Source organism: Lepus europaeus, chromosome 20 (genome assembly GCF_033115175.1).
Source record: "Lepus europaeus isolate LE1 chromosome 20, mLepTim1.pri, whole genome shotgun sequence".
In the NCBI taxonomy this organism is placed as follows: Eukaryota; Metazoa; Chordata; class Mammalia; order Lagomorpha; family Leporidae; genus Lepus; species Lepus europaeus.
The window spans coordinates 59,169,293-59,190,111 of NC_084846.1; the positions used below are offsets into that span (position 1 = coordinate 59,169,293).

General features: G+C 43.5%; 1 protein-coding gene across 3 annotated transcripts in view; it reads right to left on the reverse strand.

The window, feature by feature from the left end:
• The window catches only part of RUNDC3B (RUN domain containing 3B), a 151,910-nt gene extending 150,558 nt beyond the window's left edge, over positions 1–1,352 (reverse strand). For all 3 annotated transcript variants that reach the window (XM_062178193.1, XM_062178192.1, XM_062178191.1), the window contains exon 1: positions 1,231–1,352. In XM_062178193.1, the coding sequence (XP_062034177.1) occupies positions 1,231–1,352 (122 nt within the window). The remainder of the gene's footprint in view (positions 1–1,230) is intronic.
• Positions 1,353–20,819: the final 19,467 nt, after the last annotated feature.

Genomic DNA, 20,819 nt, shown 5'->3' on the forward strand with positions numbered 1-20,819 from the left:
ATACCATCAACTATTTGAAAATGACAAATAGCTAACAGTATTAGCCACATAAACAACTACACAAATTGAAATCTAAGCCAGAAATTGAAATTTATTTTAGCTACTACACTGAATCTATGTGTAACCTATAACTGAAGTCAGCACTTCCATAGTTTCATTCAAGAAAATGAGTATACAAATAAGATAATGAAAACAGAACTAGCCCAGAGCTGTTCACACAAAGTGTGATGTTACTGAAACTTCTCAAATGTAACGTAACTTAAAATCTAATTTCAGAGGCTCAAAGAAATACCCCTTTCTTCTCTTTAACTGCCTCTTATAACGGGACAAACGAACAGTACATAAATTAAAACCAGCCAGGACAAAAATGGAGAAGAAAAAAGAATAGTACCCACCAGTGGATTTATGTATGCAATAAACATTTACTGAATTTTTTAAAACTAAGCAAAAACTGCCCTGTTTCCTCCCAGACACCGGAACAGTGGCACTAACTCAAGGGAAAACAAAAAGTCACTCAAGGTTATCCTTGTAAGCCCTGGTAGAAACACCTGTATTCACCTTCAGATGAAATCTTAACACACATTTTTACACAAGAAAAATAGGAGAGATGCAGGTATGCATTACAAAGGGAACTGTCTCATCATCTCCTGATTCTTAGATGAGCTTCTCTGGCTGTTGATTAGGGGTCCGAAGGAACAGAGTAATTGGAAAATAAATTAAAAGAACTTCCTAAGGAAGGTTTTTTTTTTTTTAATTCTCAGATGCAAGACCTGAAGAAAACTTAGGTGAAAACAGTTCTCTCTGAATCCTAGGCGTGCAGACAGCAAACGTTCCCTTCGCGGCTCTGCATGTTCCAGAGGAGCAGCACGGGAAATTACAGAACAGGTAAGGCAAGACACACCTGGGGGGCTACAGGTCAGTGACCCCCAAGGCCAGGCACGGCCTCGGGCTCGGGGGCCGGGGTCGCTCGCGGGAGGGCGGGAGCGAGGCCGACGTCAGCGAGCCCGCACCACGGCACGCACTACCACCTGGGCACGCCTTCCGCCAGCCCGCGACCCGCTCCTCGCCCCAGGCGGCCGGCCGCGTCGCGGGCCCCGGTGCCGGCGGGCGACCTGCAGGCCCGCGCCCTCCGCGCGGACCGCGGACCACGCTCGCCACGAGCCCTCCCCCGGCCCCGCCCCAGCCCGGCCCGCGCCGGCCGCGGCCCCTCTGCGGCCCGCGCCGCCGCACCTGCACACGGTGATCAGGTTCCTCCGCTCCACCGCAGCGTTGCGGGCGCTCAGGCTCTTCTTGCCGCCTCCTCCACCACCGCCGCGGCTCCCGCTCAGGCCCCCCAGGCCCCGAGAGGCCATGGCGGGCTGACCCCGCACCCCCTTTGTCTGGCTCGATCCCGCACACCCTCTCCCCGCAACTGCTTCCCGAGGGCCTCGCTCGGTACGCGACGCGGCGGTGCGGGAGGGCGGGGAAGAGCGGCGCGGGGGAGGATGGCGGGTGTGGGAGACAGCGGGGCACCCGCACCCAGGGGCCGGCGGCGAGCTCCACACACCCCGCGCACACCCGCACGCACCACCTCCGCCCTCGCGCGCGCCGCCGGGCGGCGTCGGGCGCTCCGCTACTTCCCGAGGGACCCGGCTCGTGGACGCGCGCGCGCGCGCACGGCCCACCCGCCCCGCAAGCCCAGTCACCAACACGCGGCGCTACTCGCGCCTCAGCCGGGGCCGCGGCGAGGAGACCCCGAGCCTCGCGCGCGCCACCCCCCCTTCCCGGCGCCTATGGGATCGACGCTGCACCAGCGGGAGCCAATCGCGGCGCGCGAGGGGCGGGGCAGACCGGCGAACCTTTAAAAAGACGCGCTTCAGCTCCGCCCCGACGCGTGAGCGGCTGTCAAGACGCCGGGCTCGCGCTCGCAGCGCGCGTGCCGCAGCCGCCCGGCACGCTGAGGAGCCGAGCGGCTCTGCGCGCGGGTGGTGGGCTGCGGGCCCCGGCGCGCGTGGCTGGGAGGCGGGGGCCTGCTCGCCGACCCTCGCCCGGAGCCAAGCGTTAAGGGCTGGGGGTCTCAAGGCTCACTGATGGATTCCTGGTCGCCTCAGGCCGGGGATGCGCCGGCACCCGGCCCGGAGCCTGAGGGAGAAGGGTCCTTCAGTGCTGACGGCCTCCCCCGGCCTCTGAGCTATTCGGTGGCCCAAGCAGGGGCTCTGCGCGTCCGACAGCCTTCTCGGGGCGACCTCTGCGCCGCGTCGCGCCCACCTCAGGCACGGGCGGGCGCCGGCGGGGACCAGGGCGGGTGTGGCCTCGGACGCGCCTCCGCGGGCCGCTCCGCCTCCCCTCTGGCCTCCTTGCGGGCGGCTCCCAGCTGCCGCATGCATCTTGTGGCGGTCACCGCCCTCTGCAACCGTGTGCCCAGCGTTCGCGGTGAGCGCCTGCGTGACTGCGGTCCCTGTGGGAGCTGGCACGGCGCTGTGCAAACGACAGGTTCGCATCCGCTGATCCCGCGTTTCAGCTGAAGTCACGTTGACCGTGGTTTTCACGGACATGGCACGGATTTACTGGCTCCAAGATCCGTGTAACTTCCGCCTCTGGCTTTGAAGCTTGTGTCCAAGACTGTCACAGGTTAGAGTTTAGCCTGAGTATCTCTACTTTTATATTGAGTACAGGAGGTCCCGTTACTCTCTGTTGAATGCTTTTTCATACCGTTTTGAATAAGCTACAGTTATTTTCCGAGATTTTGACTTTTTTAAACTATTTAAATTATTATTATTTAAAATTATTGTTTCACGAAACAATAAAAATTTTTGTAGGAAAAATGGCTTCACTATTTTATGATATGTATTCATGCATTAAAATTAAAATAATTATTTAAAATTATTGTTTCACGAAACAAAAATTTTATAGGAAAATTTCCTTCACTATTTTATGATATGTATTCATGCATTAAAATAATTTAGATAGACTGTAAACTTTACCCTCACATTAATAAGAGCAGGAGAGCACTCCATAAGTGGGCGTTTGTGGTCACTGCACTCTCTCTGGAACGTTTTTTGTCTGCTCTACTGTGACACAGAGGTTTCCTCCTTGGAACTTCAATTGAATTTGCCTCCTCTTACCTGCCCATCAAGTGTAAATGCAGGAGCAGCCATCCAGAAACGGATTTCCAGGCTGGCCACAAAGTCTCCACCAAAGATTTGCACTGGCAATGACAAATCTCCCAGGGATGGAGTCATTCTTGTGTAGCCACAGAAAAAAGTGTTGGGAAGCCATTCATTGTCAAGAAAATTCCTCACCACCTATGCTTAGTATGTGCCAAGAAAGGGACATACGCACACCCCTCAGGGCATTTATCAAGAAGGCAAAGGTCACGTCAGGGGAAAGGTGACATTTTTTATCCTCAAAACCAGCTGCCTCTCCTTTAGTATCTTCTCCTGTTCCTGTTCTGTGAAGTTATATTATGAATCCATCTGGAATGATTGGTAACACCTATGGAATCTTATTTTCAAAGGAATTCAATTGACAAATTGGTACTTAACAAGATTTTTTGCTGCAAGACAAGCAGGGTTTTTTTTGTTTTGTTTTGTTTTGTTTTTTTATGTATACCGTTAAACTGCCACATGGGGGCCTTATTTGATAAGACTTTTAGTAATTTGAGTTAGAGTATGTCCTGCATCTTTAGTCCGATTCTGGAGATTACTAATTAATTAAATCCAGTTTAAAGTACAGTATTATTATGGAGCTTCATGAGTTTTCACACTGCTCTTTGAACTTTGGTACCCATTTCTTTAGTTATCTGAGCATTTGCACAAAGGTTATTCAAACACAGAAAAAAAATTCTCCATAAAAATCATGAGACCTATTGGGATTCTGTAAACCTGCATGGGCAGACCATGCCTCTTCTTCCCATCAAAAAAAGACAAAACTCCAAATGCAACACATAAAACATCATCAAATATAAAATGTTACAAAGCAAAGATATGACCGTAGTCTACTTTAGTTTCAAAAAAGAAATAGACTTTCTAAATATGCCACAAACCCATCAGCCATTGATAGAAGAAAATTGGGGAAATAATACAATGGAATTTTTTAAATTTACAAATCAAGTACTACCACAAGCAAAATCAAAGGAAAAATGACAGAGAAAACATTCATGAAACTCATGTCGCATACAGTTAATTTCCTTTGTATAGAAAATCCTCCGCAGACCAATAAGCACATTTTCAACACAACGATGAGAGTGAAAGTCAAACAGGAATGAGTAAAATAGTGACAGGGAATAGTGATGATCTCCCAACTCTTCAAATCCTGAGAAGGGGGAGGAAAAGGGGGGAGGGTATTTGGGGAATATTGAGTAAAGGCTATGGTTATTGCTGTTTAGTTGTAATTTTCATGGCAGTAACTTTAAAGCTGATGGAATGTATCCACTAGGAGGGAAAGATTAGTAATGCCACAGAGAGCGAGCAAAGGATCAGAAGTGAGGATGTGGAAAAGGGGTGGGATGCACACACAGATGGGTGGACTGGGCTTGGGCTGAGGTTACTGACTTGTGGTTGTTACCAGAGAAAAGGGTGGGAGTATGGGTGCAGGTACCAGCAGTTTCAAACTTTTACTTTTAGAGAGTGAAGGAAATTTCCAGCTGATGGCTTGCTTTTTTTCTCTGTGAAATAGAGAACATCACGTGCTGAAGGTGACATAGTGCTTCTTACAGAGTGATGTGGCTAATCCAAACTAGTAGGCTCACACCTCTACCCTGTTGTGGGTGCTAAGTGAGGCAGCTTGGGCTCCCGTAACAACATCCTACAGCATGGGTGGCTTAAAGGACATACATTTGTATCTGAGAGTTCTGGGAGCTGTGAACAAGTTTCTGGACAGTTTGGTTCCTGCTGAGGGCTCTCCCCCAGGCTTGCAGATGGCTACCTTCTCCCTGTGTGATTACAAGGTCTTTCCTCAGGGCATGCAAGAGGAAAGATGTATGTACTTCTTTTTATAAGGGCGCTAATCCCAACAGAAGGGGCCCTCCCAAATGACCTTATCTAACCCCAGTTACTTGTCAACAATCCCATGTCTAGTACCATCACATTGCGGGCTAAGGCTTCAACATATGAACGGAGGGGAACACGACTATTCAGTCCATCACACTTAGAAGGGTGGGGTGCCATAATAAATAAGACGTTGTGGTTTCACCCAGAACTGAGATTTTATGAGCAGGGGAAAGGAAAGACAGAAAAGCAGGAAAGTTCAGGATGTTAACAAGAGTGATTCTCAGGTACTTTGCTTTGGAGATAGAAGGACATGAGGAAAGAATTAATGGATTAGGGTAGCAAAAATGGACCAAAAGACTGGACAATCAGTTGAGTTCAAAGAACAATCATAATTAATAAAGTAAAACAAGATTGAGGAGACAAGACTGTGGTTAGAAAGTGGTATGTGGAATTAAGATTATTGTAAGCTATGAAAAACTCCAAGGTGTGACCATGGAAGTGTGGCAGAAGAGAATGAAGGGAAGACTTGGTGATGTCAGAAACTCAAAACCTCAGCAGTTCAGTGCTGAGTGCCCTCCAGGGTCCACTGAAGTTTAGCATGATGCAGGGTTCAGAACATGTACCTGCTGCTGTCAATAACCAATAGGTTAGGGGACATAATGGGGAAGTTAATAGATGGCAGGACTGTGAAATTACAATAACCTCAAAGAACTGAGAGCAAATATTACTGATTTGCTTGCTTTTTACAAGGGAATAGAAAAATAATGGCCTAGAAGCAGCAACAGAAACCAGGGAAAACACTAACACTACTCTTCTGGCCCAAAAGTATGAGAGATGAAAACTTTGAGACAACGGTGCAGAAAGCAACGCCCTCAGGGAGATACTGGTCCCTGTTGAGTACAGGAGGTAAAGGGACCACCAGAAGAAGCAGTGCAAGTGCAAGGCAGTATTGGAAGTAGGGCAAAAGTTTCAGAGGGCATCATGGAAGGCAGTGGTATCAGGGTCAAGGGCAAAGAAATATAAAGTATGCAGGTTCAGTGGGGTGTAGATGGTGAGGCTTACCCTACAGCCTATGGTCAATGCAAGAGAAAGTTGATGGCTTTCAAAAGTTGTTCTTTGGGGGGCCGGCGCCGCGGCTCACTAGGCTAATCCTCCGCCTTGCGGCGCCGGCACACCGGGTTCTAGTCCCGGTCGGGGCACCGATCCTGTCCCGGTTGCCCCTCTTCCAGGCCAGCTCTCTGCTGTGGCCAGGGAGTGCAGTGGAGGATGGCCCAAGTGCTTGGGCCCTGCACCCCATGGGAGACCAGGAGAAGCACCTGGCTCCTGCCATCGGATCAGCGCGGTGCGCCGGCCGCAGCGCGCCTACTGCGGTGGCCATTGGAAGGTGAACCAAAGGCAAAAGGAAGACCTTTCTCTCTGTCTCTCTCTCTCACTGTCCACTCTGCCTGTCAAAAAAAAAAAAAAAAAAAAAAAAGTTGTTCTTTGGGTAAGACTGATCAAAACAAGGTGCCAAGGTTTTTTTTTTTTTTTTTTTTTTTTGACAGGCAGAGTGGATAGAGAGAGAGACAGAGAGAAAGGTCTTCCTTTTTGCCGTTGGTTCACCCTCCAATGGCCGCTGCAGCCAGCGTTTCGTGCTGATCTGAAGCCAGGAGCCAGATGCTTCTCCTGGTCTCCCATGTGGGTACACGGCCCAAGGACTTGGGCCATCCTCCACTGCCTTCCTGGGCCTTAGCAGAGAGCTTGGCCCTTGTTTCAAGAGACTGTCCTTCCTTCCTTCCCTCCTCCATCCTTTCTTCCTTCTTTCCTTTTATTTATTTTTTTTTAATCTCAGAGACTTGGAGAGAGGTGTTAACATACCAGAAACTACAGACTGCAGAAATTGTGTGAGTTACATTAATCATCAGAGTCATTCTCTGGAGCATTTTTTTTATACTCTTGTATTCTCTGAGAAGTAATGTATGGAAAGCCCTGTAGCAAGTGGTGGAGCCAGATCTGACAGGTTCAAAATCCATGCTTTGTTCTGACATGTTTCACTGCCTTTTTGAGAAAGTATCTCCAGATGAGGCTTAACCACAAAACTCCTGCATTGTGCACACAGTGCTTAAGAATGAAAAAGACTGTGCGCATCTGCCAGTTGCATCACTCATGCAATGTGGAGTCCAAAGAAAGGACAGCAGCAGTGTGCAGGCTTCGCTGATGCTCTGTAGGAGCCATGGAATGAGTTTCAGCCCTGGGGCTAGCAAGCCAGAAGCCAGTCACTGACCAAAGAAGGGCGGGCAGCTGTTCCTTTCCTGTCTTCTCCCTTCCACCCTTCTCACTGGAGTAGAACCTCAGCCTCTTGTTATACCAGCTTGAATTTCTTTATACCTAAGGTAATTGTCATCAGCACTTGCCACACATTAACTTAGTTTTCCACCCATTGCCTGTGTTTCTATCAAGGTACACTTTTCTGTCACCTTGATAATAATGGCTGTTCTTCCAAAACATCACAATCACAAACTTGTATCCTATGACATGGTTTTATCATAATTTACATATCAACCCCATGTTGTTGAACTTTTAGCATATTTCCATCTATTATAATATAGGCAGCATTAGCATTGCAATATCTGCATGCCTGCAATTATTAGAGACTTAATTACATAAACTTTTTGATTCAGAAAATGTATGTCAAATAAAAGGATAAATTTTTTATTTTTAAACAGATTTATTTATTTATTTGAAAGCCATAGTGACAGGGAGAGAGAGAGAGATTTTTCCATCTTCTTGTTCACTCCCCACATGGGTTCAATAACTGGGTCTGGTCAGGCTGAAATGAGGAGCCCAGAACTCCATCAGGTCTCTCACATGTTTCAGGAACCCAAGCATTTGGGACATCTTGTGCTGCTTTCCCAGGCACCTTAGCAGGGAGCTGGATCAGAAGTGCACCAGAACAGCTGAGACTCCAACTAAAACTTCGGATGTGGGATGCTGGCTTTTCAAGTGGCAGCTTAACCCACCAAACCCCAACACTGACCTCAGATATACAAAATTTCAATGAGGGCAAATTAAACTTTTTCCTAGAAAGTTTTTATCAATTTACATTTCTACCAGGATTAATATGTAAATTTTCTTATTCTTTTACTCTGTATACTACTATTGTTCTCTTTGCTTTTTTCCCCATAGAATTAGCAAAGAACAATATCTTGCACAGATCTTAACTTGTATTTTAATAGCAGCAAAATTGCACTTATTTCATGTGCCTAGTCATTTCCTTTGTTCATATTTTCCAAAAGAATATTAGTCTTCATTATAGTAGTATATTGGGGCTGACGCTGTGGCAAAGTGGGTAAAGCCACTGCCTGCAGTGCCAGCATCCCATATGGGCACCAATTCTAGTCCCAGCTGCTCCTCTTCCCAGCCAGCTCTTGCTATGGCCTGGGAAAGCAGTATAAGATGGCCCAAACGCTTGGGACCTTGCACCCCTGTGGGAGACTCAGAAGAAGCTTCTGGCTCCTGGCTTCAGAACGGCGCAGCTCCAGCCATTGCAGCCAATTGGAGAGTGAACCAGTGGATGGAAGTCCTCTCTCTCTCTCTCTCTCTCTCTCTCTGCCTCTCCTCTCTCTGTGTAACTCTGACTTTCAAATAAATAAATAAATCTTTAAAAAATAATAATACAATCACAAATATTTGTATATATAAACATGTCTCAGACAGAAAAGGAATAGAAAATATTTTTTAAAAAGTAGTATATTGGCCGGCACCGTGGCTCAATAGGCTAATCCTCCACCTGCGGCGCCGGCACACCGGGTTCTAGTCCCCGTCAGGGCACCGGATTCTGTCCCAGTTGCCCCTCTTCCAGGCCAGCTCTCTGCTATGGCCAGGGAGTGCAGTGGAGGATGGCCCAAGTGCTTGGGCCCTGCACCTGCATGGGAGACCAGGAGAAGCACCTGGCTCCTGCCTTCGGATCAGCGCGATGCGCCGATCGCAGCGCACCAGCCGCGGAGGCTATTGGAGCGTGAACCAACGGCAAAGGAAGACCTTTCTCTCTGTCTCTCTCTCTTTCTCACTGTCCACTCTGCCTGTCAAAAAAAAAAAAAATTAGGATATTAACATATTGGTCTACCATTTGTATAGAAAATAGTTTTCCTATTCTGTTGCTTGCTTTGTTTAAGGGATTGAAATAATTATTTTATTTAGGGCGGCGCCACAGCTCACTAGGCTAATCCGGCACCGGCACCCCAGGTTCTAGTCCCGGTTGGGGCGCCGGACTCTGTCCCGGTTGCCCCTCTTCCAGTCCAGCTCTCTGCTGTGGCCCGGAAGTGCAGTGGAGGATGGCCCAAGTCCTTGGGCCCTGCACCTGCATGGGAGACCAGGAGGAAGCACCTGGCTCCTGGCTCTGGATCGGCGCATTGTGCCGGCCGTAGTGGCCATTTGGAGGGTGAACCAACGGAAGGAAGACGTTTCTCTCTGTCTAACTCTGCCTGTCAAAAAAAAAAAAAAAAAAAAAAGAAAGAATTATTTTATTTAGAGATGAATAAATGGTTTACATAAATTAAATTTATCAATATTTTTCTTCATTGGTTTTTCCTTTGATTATTTTAGGAAGATTTTTGCCACCCCCAAGATTATTATATGGATTCTTTTATGAATTAAAAATAAAGTTTTTGGAATGTATGAATGTGTGAAATTAGAATATAACTTAATTTTTTCATAATAAATAGCCATTTATTCCATGTCTGTTTATTAAATTAGCCACCTTTCCCAGTTGACATCGTATATTAAATTTATCATGTAATTTTGCATTTATAATAAAGATTTTTGCTCATTACAATAAATCCACAAATAAAACTAACATCATTATTCCATAACAATTTTGTTACAGATATCTCTTCAGACATAGTTCTGTATTTTACATATACGTGTGGGTACTTAATTTTACCCAATTAGCCTCATTCTGCACTTACTCATTAAATTTCTTCACCAATCTGTTACTCTTCATTCATTTCTCTTTGTTTATGATGATTTCTTCCCTATAGAAGTTTTGGGTTTTTATCCAAAGTTTTATAGGCTTACTGTTATGGTTTCTGAGTTTCACATTGTGCTTAGAAAAACTTTCTGTATGCTTGGATTTAAAAGTGTTTACATCTGTTTCTGTTGTATATATATATATATTTTAAAGATTTTTATTTATTTATTTGAGAGGTAGTGTTATAGACAGTGAGAGGGAGAGACAGAGAGAAAGGTCTTCCATCTGCTGGTTCACTCCCCAAATGGTTACAATGGCCGGAGCTGTGCCAATCTGAAGCCAGGAGCCAGGAGCTTCTTCCGGGTCTCACACTCGGATGTAGGGGCCCAAGGACTTGGGCCATCTTCTACCGCTTTCCCAGGCCATAGCAGATAGCTCACTGGGAAGAGGAACAGCTGGGACTAGAACCGGCACCCCATGGGATGCCGGCACCTCAGGTGGAGGATTAACCTACTACACCACAGCGCTGGCCCCTCTGTTGTATATTTTTGCACTTGCATATTTGATAATTATAGAACGTGTCTTTGTGTAAGAGTCAATTGGTAAAAGAGGTTAATTTTTCGATTGGCAGTTATCTGATACTAGTATTAAGTATGATCCTTTTCTATTGATATGAAATGCCACCTTTGACAAGTACTAAATATTTACACATATTTGTATCTACTGCTGGATTTTCTATTCTGATTCATTGGTTTAACATTTGTGAGCTAGTGTTACCAAAATCTGGTAAGTACTAGAGACTTAGAATTATTTTTAATATTGTACAGGGCTAGTATCCCCTAATTGTTCCCTTTCAGAATATTCTTAGGTAATTCTGGAATGAATTGTCTTCCATAAAAAAATTATAATCATTTTGACAAATTCTTCCTCACAAACACCTGTAAAGATTCTGTTTAGATTGCATCAGATTTATAAGATTGCATCAGATTTATAGATTAGGTAAAATTATATTTGTAATATTTACATTGTGCTAAGGCTATAATGTCTCCTTATTTTCTCATGTATTCTTTTATGTCACTTTATGCAGTTTATAGTTTTTGTGGCAATGACTAGAATGCTTACAATGCAGGAAGGCTTACATTTTCAGATCATGGTGAAATGATCCAGAATGTCACCTGTCAGTATAAGCATGTGAATATTATCAATCAAAATGAGAGAAAGGAGGGAACACTTGCTTTGTCAGTTACTAAAATATATTGTAAAGTGTTGGAAAACGTTGTAACATAGCAAGGTGCTAACTTATAGAAGGAAATATTAATGCCAGGCTGGTGGAACAACACACAGTCTCTTTAACACTAAGAATCTGTTTGCATAGGTAACATATGTGATACCAATTCTACAAAGTAATTTTCTGTGAATTATGTGAGATAGATCATTCAAGCATAAGTTCTATTTTAAAAATCATCTAAGAATATTTTGGCAAAGAAAAACATCAATGAGAAGTAAGTTACTCACAAACTCCTAAATAGAATTTTCAGCCATACTGTCAAGAAAATATTACTTCAATTCTTCCTACAAATTAAATAAGACATTTTTTCACTCCAAATAATTTTTAAGAAAATTCCCCCTGAAATATCCATAAAGTCAAAATAATTAATATACATTTACCTGAAACAATCCAACTTACTATATCCATGGCCAAAGTTTGCTTATGTAAGCTTATAATAGGTCAAAATGACAATTATATTAATAATTGCCCCTTTGAAATCTCAGGGTCAACATTCATTTAGATAGATAGGCACACATAGAGCCAAAATTCAAAAATGATAAGGCAATATACTTCTATTCATAAATTTGACCAAATATGTTTATCTGAGTCAACAGATAAACCTAAGTAAGGACAAAAAGAACACTATGTTCATCATCCAGATTTTATCAAGCTTATGTCTAACTCATTACTTGATATATAATTGACCTTGCTAATGAGGTCAATACCCTGTGAAGTTATTTCCTGGCAGAGTTTGGAAGCTAATGTTTAATAGTTACTTGCAGCTCAATTCACAATAGCTAAGATATGGAATCAACCCAGATGCCTTTCAACTGAAGACTGGATAAAGAAATTATGGGATATGTAAACCTTGGAATACTACACAGTGGTAAAAAAAAAAATGAAATCCTACCATTTGCAACAAAATGAATACAACTGGAAAACTTTATACTTAGTGATGTAAGCCAGTTCCAAAAGGACAAATACTGTATGTTCTCCCTGATTTATGGTAACTAATAGAGTATCTAAAAGATAATCTATAGAAGTGAGATTGACACTTTGAGATTCAATAACATCGAACAGCCCTTGTCTTGACTGTTAAGGAACAATTTTTTTTTTCATACTACTTGTTGAACTCTGTACCTAGTGTAGGGTTAATCTTACATGTATAAAGTTAATTGAAAATAGATCTTAGGAAAAAATAAGAATGAGAATAGGAGAGGGAGGAGGAAGAAGGGTGGAACGCAGGTGGAGAGTGGGTAGGATAGGAAAAATCACTATGTTCCTAAATTTGTACTTATGAAATGCATGAAGTTTGTATGCCTTAAATTAAAGTGTTCTGGGAAAAAATAGTTTTCTATTGTTGTAGGAGAAATTGCACAAACTTAGTGGCCTTAAAACACTCATTTATTAGCTAACAAATCCATAGGTCAAAAGCCTGGCACAACACGATTGAATTTGCTGCTCATGGTCTCAGAAGGGTGAAATCAAGGGGTCAGCTATGCCATGTTCTCTGAGAGATAATCTAGTTTCAAGCTCATACGGGTTGCTGCTAGCAGAATCCAGGTTCTTTTAGTCACAGGCATGTTGCTTTCCAATATTTTTTTAATAAGTAGGGGTAACCTGTAAAATAATGATGAAAAGTGTTGTCAAGATAAACTGATTACACAGCTGTTTACTATCACCACCAAGTGTCATGGACTATGTGTGCTATACTTTTACACAACTGGCAGTGCAGGTTTGTTTTTGCAGGCAGCACCACACACATTTGAAAAATGCCTTGGATTTTGGTGTCATCATGGCAACAATGTCAGGAGGTGACAGGAATTACTCAACTCCATTGTGATCTTACAGGACTCCTGTGGTAGTGTGGTCCATGGTGACAGACATGCCAGTTTGCAGCCTATGGCTATAATCGGCAACCTTAGTACACCCTCAAAAGCCCTCTTGTCAAACAAAAGCCTTGTAACTCTAGGAATATTACCAGGCAACAGAGATCACGGTGGCCATCTGGGAATTCTGCCTAGCCCTAGTGGTGAAGGAAGCAATGTACTCCTTAAGCGATTTATTTGGTGCAATGGCTCTTAACGTGGCATTGTCTTTCCCAACCCTAACCATTCAGATTGATGTCCTTCCAGGAATTTTGCTCCAGCTCACTGCAGACCATCAGCCTAATGATGGTCTCCAAGGCCTGGGAAACAGCATTTTCATTTGTGTCCCTTCGATAAATACTTTGAATTGCCAGTTATGTGACTATGCTAGGTCAGTGGCCTGCAACAGTGTACAAAAGTTCCTACTTGGTAGAGCTTAAGTCGTAGATGACACCGAGAGAGAGGTATTAAAAAACATCAGGAGTGGGGGACTTTTTTTCTGCAAAGGCAGTTAGATATTTATAACATGATTTGTGGGCCATACAAAACTATCAACTTAAAAATTAGCTTGCTATAGATTTATGAATCTCAAGTTCCACCTGTGGTTGCCTTGGCAGAGCCAGACCAAATGATTTCACAGATCTTATATGGTCAACAGGCTAGACATTCCCCACCCTGAGATAAACACATGCAAAGGATGATAAATCCTTGGATCCAAAGGAAAAGAGCATATATAATGACAAGTTGGGAACAAGACTCCAGAAAGCATTGTTTCTATGGAAGATGATGTCAACAGCAAGACCAAACATCCCTGTGGCTCTACAGGGATCTCAGGGAGAAAGCATTGATTCAGCTGAGATAAGTAAGGAAGACTAGGAGTTAACCAGATTAAAGACCTTGTTGTGGGAAAAAGTGTCCAAGCAGAGGGAAGACAAGTGCAAATGGCCTGTGGCCGGGGGAAATACACTGTCTGGCAGTAATGTGGCTGGAGATAAAGAAAAAGGGAGTCAGGCAGATGCGGCTAGATATGAGGCCAGAGACAAAGACAGGATTTGCTGCACACAGAAGCTCTCTGATCTCATTGAGATTTTTGTCTTTATCCTGGGAGCACTGAAAAGCTCTGGGAACAGTTTGACACAGAGGCTCAAAAGACCAGATTTGAGTTTTGAAATGATCCCTTGTAGCTGCCATGTGAACGGGGAAACATCAGGTAGAACTTGCTTCTCGGTCGCGGTTTGGCAGCACTCAAAATGCAAGACTGTATTTGTGGCCAGCGCCGCGGCTCAATAGGCTGGCTAATCCTCCACATGTGGCGCCCGCACAGCGGGTTCTAGTCCCGATCAGGGCGCCGGGATCTGTCCCGGTTGCTCCTCTTCCAGTCCAACTCTCTGCTGTGGCCCGGGAGGGCAGTGGAGGATGGCCCAAGTCCTTGGGCCCTGAACTCGCATGGGAGACCAGGAGGAAGCACCTGGCTCCTGGCTTCGGAACTGTGCAGCGCGCTGGCTGTAGCAGCCACTTGGGGGGTGAACCAACAGCAAAAGGAAGACCTTTCTCTCTGTCTCTCTCTCTCTCACTGTCCACTCTGCCTGTCAAAAAAATAAAAATAAAAAACCAAAATGCAAGACTGTATTTGTGTCCCTAATGACTTAGGGTTTTGTAGTTTTTGCCATCAAAAGCTCCAGTTCTTGTTTTAAAGCCTAAGTAGACACCAGATAGTGAGTGCCAGTGCTGTGCAAGCTCATGAACTGAACCCAGGATGAAAAATAACCAAAACCCGCGATGCCTTTTCCATCATGTGCGGAGGCTTTGCTTCACCCTCAGTCCTTGTTCAGTTTTTCCAACCTCCAGCCTGGTAAGGTTGTGGCAAATTCCCCGCTTTATAATGTATGGGAATCCCCACCTGACCTATGCCTCATCAGGTTTTGGTTTTCTGGACCATTATCATCTTACATCAAAAATAAGTAAATTGAAGAAAAGACAGGAATTTCCTGGGCAACTGATGAACGCGTTTAAAGGGGAGTGCCTGAGGACAAGATTGTCCTGGTTTATGCTTGGGCTTCCTGAGTGAAGTTTAGCAAACACACCAGTGTCTTGAACCATTTGAAAGTATCCTAAGCCCGAAGACCTCAAAAATCTTTTACTGATTTTGTGATTCCCAATGTGCAGAGACAGGCAGAACACTAGGTGATAAGATGGAGAAAACAGAATAATTCACCGAATCTGTTCAGATCCCACTCCCATGAGGTCATCCTCCTCACTGTCCACACACCTCTGTCTCCTGCTAGGCCTGACCAAGCACCCATGCAGGATTGCCTGTTATCTCTCACGTGAAGGAAGCAGCAAATGAGGTCCACTGAGATCTTTTCAGACACATTCTGTCCTCACCACAAGGTTATGTGATAGCTCTTAGGGACCTTGAGGAGGTGACATAATTTCTACATCCTCCAGAGGGCCAGATTAAAGGAAGAAGAAAAGAAACTCTTACAACAGGGCCTGCCGTACAGCAAGAGCTGCCCACGTGTGTGTTGTTGTCATTTACTGCTCTTTCTGGAAGAAGCACCAGAACACCAAGTCTGGCCTCAGTTAGTGTCTCCAAAATTCTATTATATGTCTTGGCCAGGGCTTCGTGAATTTCACCTTAACGTATCACTTTTAAATTTTTTTATTTGAAAGGCAGATAGAGAGAGTTGTCTCATCTGCCAGTTCTCTCCCCCGAACGCCTGAGACAGCCCGTGCTGGGCCAAGCTGAAGCCAGGATCTGGGAACTCCATCTTATGTGAGCCATCAAGTGCTGCCTCCTAGGGTTTACATTAGGAGGAAGCTGGAATTGGGAGCCTAGCTGGGTTTTGAACCAAGGCCCTCCAGCATGAGATACAAGTGTCCCAAGAAGCATCTTAACTGCTATGCCAAATGTCTGTCCTACATTTTTGAACACAAGAAATTGTTTCCGTCCCGGATTAGCAGAACTTCTTATCAGACATTTCTTCTTCTCCATAGTCTTACAATGAATGTTCTGTCATTTTGCAGGTTTGCTCAATGTGATGTCTAAATGTTTATTTATTCAAAAGATAGACCAAGAGGGGAGAGGAAGAGATATCTTCCATTCACTAATTGACTGCCAAAATTTGCATGCATTTGAATGACAGAGTATTGGGATCAAAGATGAGGAGCCAAGCAGGTGGATTATTTTAGAATAACTTGCCATGATTACCTTCTTCATTCTTAGTCCTCTTGTTAATATTCCCCGGACTGTAGGCTCAGCCCAACCTTATTCAGTCATTAACACAACCAATATTGATGAAGTCGCTACTCTGTGCAGGGATTTGGGGGAATTGTAGAAGTGGACAACACAGACAGAAATCCTTCCTTAATGAGTTTATAGTGTACCAGGAGAGAAAGGAAATAAAGGGCAAACTCAATAATAATTATGATGAATATCTAAACTGGTTGACTCTTTACACATCTCAGCTCTGTTTTAGATTGCAACATTCTTCTTACTCATCTAACATTCACCTTGAAGTACGTCTTTATTGCATCTACTGCCTTGTGTTGTTAGCTCACACAGGAACTTTGAAATGCCATAAACTAGACAATGTTGTAATCTGTGGTTCATAAATATCAGCCAAGTTTTTTTATTTCATCATATTATCATTCTTGTTTTTTTTTTAAATAAAGTTATGTATTTATTTGGAGATAAGACTTACAGAGAGAGGGAGAGACACAGAGACAGAGAGATCTTCCATCTGCTGGTCCCCTGCCCAGATGGCTGCCATGGCTAAGGCTGAGCCAGGCTAAAGCCAGGAGCCAAGAGCTTCTTCCAGGCCTCCCATGTGGTGGCAGGGGCCCAAACACACAGCCATCTTCCATTGCTTTTCCCAGGCTATTAGCACAAAGCTGGATTGGAAGTAGATGAGAGGCTGGTGTCACAGGTGGCTGCCTAATTCCCTGTGCCACAATGCTATGCTCTATAATTTTTGTTTTGGTCTAGGGTAAAAAACTAGTTACATACTTTTTTTTAAAAATTAATAAAATATTTAGAATTGTTAAGTCAAAATGAGAAGCAAGCAAAGAGAGTATATTAAATGTTATTATGAACCCAAAGGAAAAGGTAATACAAGCCAAGTTGATATAGGTTGATAAATAAGAATAAGGCTTCCAAACCTGGTAATTTCCTCTTTTTAGATCCCATTTCTGATTAAAGAAACTCATATTTTAATATCTAAGGGAGGAGTGAATTTTTAAATAAAGTTACAATAATATAATTCATCTCTGGGAAATAAATTACAAAAAGATTTAAAAAGGGGAAGAAAAATAGAAAAGAAAATTGGGGATGACTATACTGGAAGTATTTGCTGTCTGTTTCTCAGGACTGTAATGAAGTTTTCCCACTGACCCTGGAAGTCAGATTGCCCTTGGATAGTGACATTTTAAAACTACATATAGGGGGCCAGCACTTGGCGCAGTGGGTTAAAGCCCTGGCCTGAAGAGCCGGCATCCCCTATGGACGCCAGTTCTAGTCCCAGCTGCTCCTCTTTCGATGCAGCTCTCTGCTATGGCCTGGGAAAGCAGTAGAAGAATGGCCCAAGCGCTTGGGACCCTGCACTCATGTGGCAGACAAGGAAAAAGCTCCTGGCTCCTGGCTTCGGATTGGCTCAGCTCCGGCTGTTGCGGCCATCTGGGGAGTGAACCAGCAGATGAAAGTCCTCTCTCTCTGTCTCTACCTTTCTCTGTAACTCTGTCTTTCAAATAAATAAAATAAACCTTTTTAAAAAATCATAGTTGTTATCTACCCTGAAAAAAAGGATTACACATTGCTGAGTGTATTATACAAAAACATTGCCTTCCATTAACTCATTAATGAAAATTATGAGCTTTAAGAAATGTCAGGGCCACTGCACCCACGTGGCAGACCTGGAAGAAGCTCCTGGCTCCTAGCTTTGGAGTGACCGAGCTCCAGCCATTGCAGCTACTTGGGGAGTGAACCAGTGGATAGAAGACCTTTCTCTCTGTCTCTGTCTCTAACTGTCTATAACCCTACCTCTCAAATAAATAAATAAATAAAAATCTTTTTTAAAAAAGAAAGAAATGTGAGAATGTGAAGAGTAAAAAAAGAAAAGCACCCAGTATGTGCACTCATCCTTCACACTTCCTCACATCCTCATTTTTCTGGCACTTCATGCTTTTTTTTTTTTTTTTTAATTTCATTCATAGGGAATGACTGCATAAATCTCACCCTCTGGTTGAAGACTTATTTATGCATTTTTAGAGTCTTCTTTTTTCTCTTTTAAAGTTTAAATTCATTTATATCCTAATTTAGACTGTCTTGTTAGGTCAGGCAAACTTTCATGAAGTTCAATTGTAAGGCTGAGATTACGGAATTTCTTCACCTCCCTGTATGTTAAGAACTCTATTATGCCTTTCTTATGAACCCTGCCTTGGGCCTAGCATGATGGCTGAAGGACTGTAGGAAGGAAACCCTCCACCAACTGACATCTAGATTCACCAGGGATTCGCTCTACAAAATCTTGCTTTTTTAAAATCTGGTTTTCCACTCGAAAGTAGGAAACCAGCACTCCTTCCTTGTCATGGACTCACCACACCAGAAAACATCAAGGACTAAGTGGAATTGTATATCCCAGACACCTGCACCAAGGTTCCATTTATCACTGCTACGATATTCCTCCCAAATACACACCATCTGTACCTACTACGACAAAGTCCTTCTGGATTTAACTGTCAATCTCACATGTCCCAAGGTAGCACTAACTGTCATGTAACCGGGATCTTGCTCTGGAACCAGCTCATCAGTTGTCACTGGCCTAATTTTACTGTTTAAAATAAGAAACGCAGGTTCTGGTTTGAAGTACTCATGCTTTCCTTGACACACTGATGTATCACTTTAAGCTCTCTTTAAACAGAAAAACAATGCACTTAAAACACTCATACTCTGAAAATCTAAAATAACTGCATTTAGCTATAAAAATAAAAAGTAGCTTAGATAATTTATTTAAGGGAAAATATTAAAGTGGAAATACTGACTCTCAAAAGCAGTGTACCAGTTGAAAAATCTGTTATGCTTCTCAAATATACAACGTATTCTGAACCTGATGAAACATAGGAAAGTGGTTAAAGATGTGGATTTCAGGGTTCACATTTCTGTACAGGATCTTGCATTTAAATTTCTGTCCTGCTACTCAGTTTTTACCTCACTTAATCTTAGTTTCCTGTTTTTTCACATGAAGATAATCCTAGGATTAAGTGAGAAAGTTAATGAACACACCTTGCTCTGAGCTCAATAAATATTGGTCATTACTAATTTCTGTTTTAGTCATTTCCTTCATTCAATTGAATCTTCTTTGAAGGCAAGGACTTACTAATTTCTCTTTAAAACTAGCATGCTCAGTGCAGTTGCTCCGTAAGTGTATGTGAGATGCAGTTATGAGTTTCTTAGATCTGGCATGGGGGAACTATCTGCAGCACACCCTGAAAAAAGGGAAAATAATGTGCCATACTGGGCGTCGGCTTACCAGTGAAGAGCAGATGGTGAGATGGTGGCAAAGAGCAGGAAATGCCTCCAAATTCTGGTTGCAAATCCTGATTGTGCCAGAGTCTCCAAGAAATTCCCAAATTACATAGTATCTTTCTCTTCAGTGAAGGAAATTTTCTACTTTCATAACTGAACATGATTAATTTGTATAGTTGCAATATTTTTGTATACAGAAAGTCATAAATCAAAAATAATTATTGGCCAGCACCGTGGCTCAACAGGCTAATCCTCCGCCTTGCGGCGCCAGCACACCAGGTTCTAGTCCCGGTTGGGGTGCCGGATTCTGTCCTGGTTGCCCCTCTTCCAGGCCAGCTCTCTGCTATGCCCCAGGATTGCAGTGGAGGATGGCCCAAGTCCTTGGGCCCTGCACCCCATGGGAGACCAGGAGAAGCACCTGGCTCCTGCCATCGGATCAGCACGGTGCGCCAGCCACAGCGCGCTGGCCGCGGCAGCCATTGGAGGGTGAACCAATGGCAAAAAGGAAGACCTTTCTCTCTGTCTCACTCTCTCTCAATATCCACTCTGCCTGTCAAAAAAAATAATAATAATTCTTTATGACTCTCCATGCCCCAATTATTTTATTTGCAGCTTAACAAAATTTAAAAATCTTTGTAGATCAAAGAATCCAGACTTACTCTAATCATTTAGAAAAATTATTGATTGATTGATCTGAGAAACAGAGACAGAAAGAGTCTGCATCTCATGATTCACTCCCCAAATGCATATCTGGGCCAAGACCAAATCTGGGAGCCAGGAACTGAATCTAAGTCTCCCATATGGATAGCAGAGACCCAACTACTCACGTCATCACTGGCTGTTTCCAGGGTGTGCATTAGGAGGAAGCTGGAGCCAGCAGCCAGAAATGGTACTCAATCCAATGTGGGTGCAAGTGTCTTCAATGCTTGGCCAAATGCCTACTCATAAGCACTATATATATATATATATATATATATATGCACTATATATATATATATATATATATATATATATATTCTGTTCTGTTTTCTTAATGACCTCAAAAGACAAGACTCTTTCTGGAATAGTCAAATGGAAACAGTAATGTTGTTTCCCAGATAAGGCCTTGGCAATATTTTTTTTAAAGCTTTTTTTTTTTATTATTTGACAGATAGAGTTAGACAGTGAGAGAAAGAGAGAGAGAGACAGAGAGAAAGGTCTTCCTTCCATTGGTTCACTCCCCAAATGACCGCCACGGCCG